The sequence below is a fragment of the Triticum dicoccoides genome, chromosome 4A (genome assembly GCF_002162155.2).
Source record: "Triticum dicoccoides isolate Atlit2015 ecotype Zavitan chromosome 4A, WEW_v2.0, whole genome shotgun sequence".
Classification (NCBI taxonomy): domain Eukaryota; kingdom Viridiplantae; phylum Streptophyta; class Magnoliopsida; order Poales; family Poaceae; genus Triticum; species Triticum dicoccoides.
This window is the reverse complement of record NC_041386.1, coordinates 537,806,026-537,812,370: the sequence shown is the minus strand read 5'-3', so window position 1 is coordinate 537,812,370 and position 6,345 is coordinate 537,806,026. Positions and strand designations below refer to the sequence as shown.

At 46.7% G+C, this 6,345-nt stretch overlaps 1 protein-coding gene across 1 annotated transcript; it reads left to right on the top strand.

Moving 5' to 3' along the window:
* Window positions 1-1,580: 1,580 nt before the first annotated feature.
* Window positions 1,581-5,919, top strand: LOC119289076 (homeobox-leucine zipper protein ROC8-like). Its single transcript, XM_037568502.1, has 9 exons — window positions 1,581-1,660; window positions 2,756-2,979; window positions 3,062-3,179; window positions 3,262-3,509; window positions 3,994-4,096; window positions 4,183-4,407; window positions 4,568-4,739; window positions 4,829-5,052; window positions 5,345-5,919. Exons 1-9 carry the CDS (start codon window positions 1,607-1,609, stop codon window positions 5,750-5,752), a joined length of 1,776 nt encoding a protein of 591 aa, XP_037424399.1. The 5' UTR covers window positions 1,581-1,606; the 3' UTR covers window positions 5,753-5,919.
* Window positions 5,920-6,345: the final 426 nt, after the last annotated feature.

Here is a 6,345-nt window from a genome sequence, read left to right as displayed (position 1 = left end):
CACATGACTTACAGCACCAGGCTTTCTTCCATGTCCTCAAGAATGTGATGGAACTGATCACAAGTCATTCAAATGAAAATGTTCACGGGAGATGAAAAATGATGGAAATCTTAAAGTAGAAATCTTGCATCAAATAAACACTAAAGAATCAACTTCTAAACTTCAATTAACAATAAGAAGTGATCATAATAACCAAACTACACCAATTGCACATGGATTTTGTTAATGGAGACGAGTTTCGGGATGTTGTTCTATTGAGGATCATGTGGATGACAATGCTCCCAATGTTGGCTTGTTGTTGGTGATGATAAAGGCATTGATTCCCTGGAGGTGCCAGAATTAGCAAAATCACCACTATGAGAGAGAAACTAAGGTGCTCTAGAGGCGTCCACCGCCTCATAAAATCATGGGAAAACTATGCCGTGCTCTTAGAGGAAGAATAGGTACTTCACTTTTAAGGAGATGCAAAGGGGAGATTGGTGGCCCTCATGCAACCCACAAAAGTTTCTTAAGGAGAGGACGACCTGGCTTTGCCGTGTACCCCCAGTCTCCCCTAGGGGTGGCCCTCTGGCTCCTCAATCCTTTGATGTATATGTTTGCGTAGTATTTTTTGGATTTCCTCTATGAAAGTGCACTTTTCCGCTGAAAATTCTCCTGCCTATGTTTGTCTACAATTACAAAGGAGTAGAGTTAAAAAGTAGAAACCATGGCTAAATATGTATAGTATAAGAGCAATTTATCTTATGCAATAGTGATGCAAAAATGCATGTATCATTGCGTTGACTGATAAGAGGAGCTAGGAGGAAAATGTGGAGCTAGGATTACATAATCAGGGGAGGGGCCACGACCGAACAAGGGTTATACTTGTGTTAAAACTACTTATTCTCTATTTTGACTATATCATTAGTAATGCAATCTTCACTCCTACAACTATGACTCCTAATGTCCCATATAAATTTTCTAGCATTGGGTCAGGCCAGCCTATTTTTTTATCTGAAAATTAAAGACTGCCCCGACTTGAATTGTCTTTCGGACTGCGCAACGAGGCATGGACCCAACCTGACTCGGCTAGGATTTTTGGGTCGGACTAGGGCCAGGTTGTGTATGTTGTGACACTTTTTTTAACAAGAATATGGTTGCCAAGCTATTACCCGAATCTTCAATATTCTTGCCTTTGGTTATAAGTATAGATTTTCTGTACAAATAATAAATTAAGGGGTATCGATTTTGATTTCTAGGAAATCGAAAATAATGAAACAAAATAAATATACAGATATACACAGAAATCTAGTAAAATTTTGAAGAAGGGCATCAATGCATAGATCGATATCCACATTATATTTGGTAGAAATATAAAATTTATATTAATTTAGAATATTTTCCGCGATACGAATCGATTTAGTCTACATTATGCTTAGGGAGTCATTAATGGACACCTATCATACCGCCCTTCTAGAATCTCACGAGGTTACGTTACCACAATGGGTGAAACGGCTTTGGACCGTATAGACATTTCCGTCGGTCGGATGGCCTTTAAATACCGACGGTCCTGGTTGATCTGCACCACAAGACGTCGAGGTTGCATTCGTATCGCCATCTAGCTATAATGTTTTCATCGAATGTTGTGCTCGCAAGCAAGGAGAAGAACTGCCCGCCAAAGGTATTTCCTACGGAATAGATCATTTAGCATTCTATTTACCTATTCTAATTTAATTTTTAGATGTACAATGTCTAAAGTCGAGCGTGGGTTCTTTGACACAATTGGTATTGAATTGCTTTGTTGTGGAGACGATATTGCATTTACCTATCTCCCCTAAGCAAGCTTTAAGATCTTAGATTTGTTTATTTGCTATTGGTAGTGTTGTTGTTGATTCTATAGATCTGATTGTGTTGTTGTGTCCAAAATAATAAAGGTAGTCAGATAAAGTTATTATCGTTTAATTGAAGTCATTTCTCCATAGGATCAAACATCACTTGATTTCCCATATTAGTTGAAGATCTTGTTAGATTTCAGTATCTAATGGAGTAGATCGGAGTTTTTTAAGTTCACTTATAAATCAACTTCTCTCTGAGTAATAGGTTTTGGCTTTGCTTACTTTAGAGGGTCAGTGCTGCTCTGGTTTTCATCCAATGGATGTTTAATGAGATGTGTGTTTTCATCTATAAGGTTTAGAGGCAATATATGAGTTATTGGTTTCTCTCCTTCGACCCAGCACATATAGTATCCTCCGTTGCCACATTTTATTAACAAAACAAAATACAATGGGTCCTCGAAGTTAGTTTTGTGTTGTAATATGATAGTTGAGCTATTTTTTTCATTCCATTTGAAAATTTTCCACTATTGTCAGTTCCTTGCCAGTTGGGATTTCAGTAAATTCTAGAGCCATGGCATCACAATTAATGTAAACAAACTAGTAGCAACATACTTAACCTTTTTTACGTTTAATTCTATATACATGCTCTTTGTGAGTAGTCAATTGTAATGGAACTGAACTTTATTTTTAAGCATAGCAGAATTATTTGGGAAGTTTATGCAATAAAACTACACACTTACTATAGACATAATTGTTAATCATGTGCAGTTTCCCTTCGTATTCCCTTTTTATATTCTGTTTTAGATTTTTAAAAACATACACGTTAATAGTTTCTAGAAACCTTATAACGTATTAAAGGATTTTGTTTTACTACTATTTACTTCTTGCAGCTATTGATCCGTGCGTCGTAATGTTTTTGACATGCTATTTCTTTTAAGCAGGTCGCCATGGTTGGAGAGTGGAAACCACAAAACGGCCAAGTGCATGATGAGATCGACCCCAGCATCCCAACCGATAACAAAGACTTCATCCGCAGCAACACGGGCACGATGGATGATGATGACGACGTTGCTAACGCGGATGAAGCTATTACCGGTGCCGGGAGTGCTAGCAACACGAGGAAGAGGGGCAGGCATGCAAACCGCCAAATTCGGGAACTTGAAGCGTATGTATAAACATGCACTTAATATACTATAATTTTATAGATCCAAAGACGATATGAACCAATCCTCTCTGGTGATGTGCAGCATGTTCCAGCATTGTCCCCACCCCGATGAGAGTCTACGTATGGCCCTCGGCGAGAAGGTGGGCATGGATCCTCTTCGGGTCAAGTTCTGGTTCCAGAATCGACGCAATGCAAAGAAGGTACGGGCCGGTCTTAACTTTCGATTGATGTTTGCCACAAGATTTGATCAAGTACTAATCCCTTTGAAATGGCTAAATGCAGAACCAGAATGAGCGTCAGCAGAACATGGTGCTCCGGACGGAGAACCTTATGCTAGCAGAAGAGAATCGAGCCATGAAGGCGGCGATGCTGAAGAAGACGTGCCCCACATGCAAAGGCCCGATGGTGTTCATTAAGCCGCTGGCCCCGCCGGAGCTGCTACGCCTACACATGGAGAACGAGAGGCTCAAGGCCGACCTCCTCCGCAGGACGGCCTACCTCCACGGCGTCTCTGCTGGGACTGCAGGCCCGTCACGGATCCTCTGCGATCTCAACGTCGACCCCGTGGCGCCGCTGCCGCCACGCCAGGACGATCTCATGGCGGACACCGTGGGTCACTGTGCTCCCGGCGGCTGCGCATCCGCAGCCGGCAGCGGCCCGGAGCACGCCGCGCTTGAGAGGCACGTGCTCGCCGCGCTGAACGAGCTCATGATGCTGATGAAGCAGGGCGAGCCAATGTGGCAGCCGGCGGCCCTGGGCGGCGAGGTGCTGGACCACCAGCTGTATCGCGCGACCACGGTCCCAGGCTTACTCGAGCTCCCCCCGCCGGGGTTCACGGCGAATGGCACTCGGGACACTGGCATGGTTATGTGCACTGGAACCGACCTTGTCCGCATCTTCATGGACGAGGTAACATGACACACCTAGTGCTACCATATGTCTCATCCCGTAATTTCTCTTTTACTGTACATATGATCGACTTGTCCCTGTGCTGTGTGTGTTCTGACTTTTGAGCTGTTGGCAGAACTGTTGGCTTGAGACGTTCCCCGATATCGTGTCAAGTGTTTCCGCCAGCAACATCGGCCGCGGTTGTATATGCCAAGGGGGGGTCATACTGGTAAGTTCCGCTGCAAAATAGCTCTCCTCTCATACTAGTAGTTGGTTATATGGGTTGCGTTACTAAAAAAATCCGTTCGATCGCAGCTGAATGCAGGCCTTAGGGTGCTGTCGCCAGGGGTGTCGAGTTTCAATGTGAAGTTCGCGAGGCAGTGCCAGATGATAGAGCAAGGCGTTTGGGCCGTGGTGGACGTGTCTCTTGATGCCCATGGCACATCTGAGCTCAGAGCATGGGACATTGGCCTGCCGGGGGACTGCCGGGTGCTGCCCAGTGGGTGTCTTATCAAGGACATGAACAATGGCTACTGCAAGGTACTCTCATCTCTACACGCACTTCAGGAATGTGGACCATACATATCTTGTAGTATAATATATATTGAGAATTTTCGTAATTCCTACTGACATATTGCTGCAAACAAGTAGTAATATGATGGATATATCATATACATTGTGCCTTGCGCATTCGTTCCAGGTGGCAATGATCGTGAACGCGGAGTACGACAAGGGCTTCATGCCGGCGCCGCTCCACCCGCTGCTGAGATCAGGGCATACCTTCAGCGCACGCCGCTGGCTGACATCCCTCCAGAGGAGGTGCGAATTCCTTGCGCAGCGCTTGAGCCCCGCCTATGGCATCAGCAGGGCAGGTGAGTCACGAAACCCCAACACCACACCATCCACCCATATACATGCATCCAGTCCAGATGATCATGCAATTCTGAAACATTCACGGCAGGTGGTGCCATAACGCCCGAGGGGCGAAACAACGTCCTGGAGCTGGCACGGAGGATGACGGAGAGCTTCTATGCGGCCATCTCTGCGCCCAGGGGCGAGGCGTGGCGCAAGATCGCCGACTGGCGCGGCCGCGACGAGTCTTTCCAGCTGGGCATGCACGTGGTGACCACGCTCGCTGCGCCGGGAGAGCAGGCGGCCGGGCCCGTGCTGTGCGCTACGACGACGGTGTGGCTCCCCGAGGCACCGCCGCAGCGCGTGTTCGACTACATCTGCGACGTGGAGCGCCGTGGCGAGTGGGACGTGCTGCTTGCCGAGGGCGCGCGCGTGCAGGAGGACGCTTCCCATGCCACGGCCCAGTTCCCTCTCGGCGGCGTCTCCATCCTTCGCCCCGCTGTAATGGTTTGCATCCGAGCTTCAAACATTCTTATCGCTACTTCGATCGGTCCGCATTGTGATCGATCGCACCAATGTGGATGGATATCTGACGGTTGGCCATCTGTTCTTCGAATTGCCGCAGGGTCGTGGTCGTGGTAGAGCCAGCTGCAACAAGAAGCTCATCCTGCAGCAGGCCTGCGGCGACGCGCCGTGCATGGTGGTGGCGTACGCTCCGATTGACGCGGGAGAGCTCAAGGACGTGATGCATGGGGGCAGCCGTGCCTCTCTCCCCCTGCCGCCCTCCGGGTTCGCCATCCTTCCTGACGGCGTCGGCGACATGCAGATTGATCCGCTTGATGCCAACCCCTCCGCGGCCGACCCCATAGACCACCAGAAGAACCGCGGATCTCTCGTCTCTGTCCTGTGGCAGACACGCCTGATTGGAGGGAACCTCACCGCACAGACCGTCGACAACGTCGGGAATAATGTCTACGGTTCCATCATGAAGATCAAGGACGCCGTCCATGCCAAGAGGGTTATCACCGTCTGATGCGCCTTCTATCATTTCCGTTTCATAATCAGAATAATCACTCAGATGAGAGACTGAGAATAAATTTGTGGACTTCGTTATAATTTTTATTTCAATAATTACTACATTGTAGACATTGAACTGCACCGGTTGGTTGTTTGTTTTCCAAATGAATTTATGAATCACTTTGTTTTTCTCTGGATATTGTCTTTTCTTTCGTTGACAAAATGCCAACAACGCACTTTTCATTGCATTTTTGTTGTTGTCTTCGCTCTCCTTTTTTTTTGAGTAAAATGCACCGTAAGTCCTAAAAGTATTCGAGGTGTGAAAATGCACATCTGAATCCTACAACTAAATAAACTGTCCACTGCGAGTCCTAATTGTGGGTGACCAAGTCCAATGGCGACTTTGACCATAGCCATGTAAGCAGAGCCGGTTTTGGCAGCAATGACCCCACCCAGAGCTGTTGGGAATATTTCATTTACCCCCTTGGGCACTATAAGATAACCTTTGTTCCTCCTCCAGCCCGTCTCTTCTCAACTCTTCTCTCGCATCCACCATGGCCTCTAAAAATGTGATATGTTCACAAAAAATAGATGCAGAACATTGAGAGC

What these genes read in the sequence shown, in the direction of transcription:
- LOC119289076 (XM_037568502.1), top strand. Translation starts at nt 1,607, where the DNA reads ATGTTTTCATCGAATGTTGTGCTCGCAAGCAAGGAGAAGAACTGCCCG. An exon ending in AGAAGAACTGCCCGCCAAAG is followed by an intron (nt 1,661 to 2,755) that starts GTATTTCCTACG and finishes TCTTTTAAGCAG; the next exon opens with GTCGCCATGGTTGGAGAGTG. An exon ending in TGCTGTGCGCTACGACGACG is followed by an intron (nt 5,053 to 5,344) that starts GTGTGGCTCCCC and finishes GAATTGCCGCAG; the next exon opens with GGTCGTGGTCGTGGTAGAGC.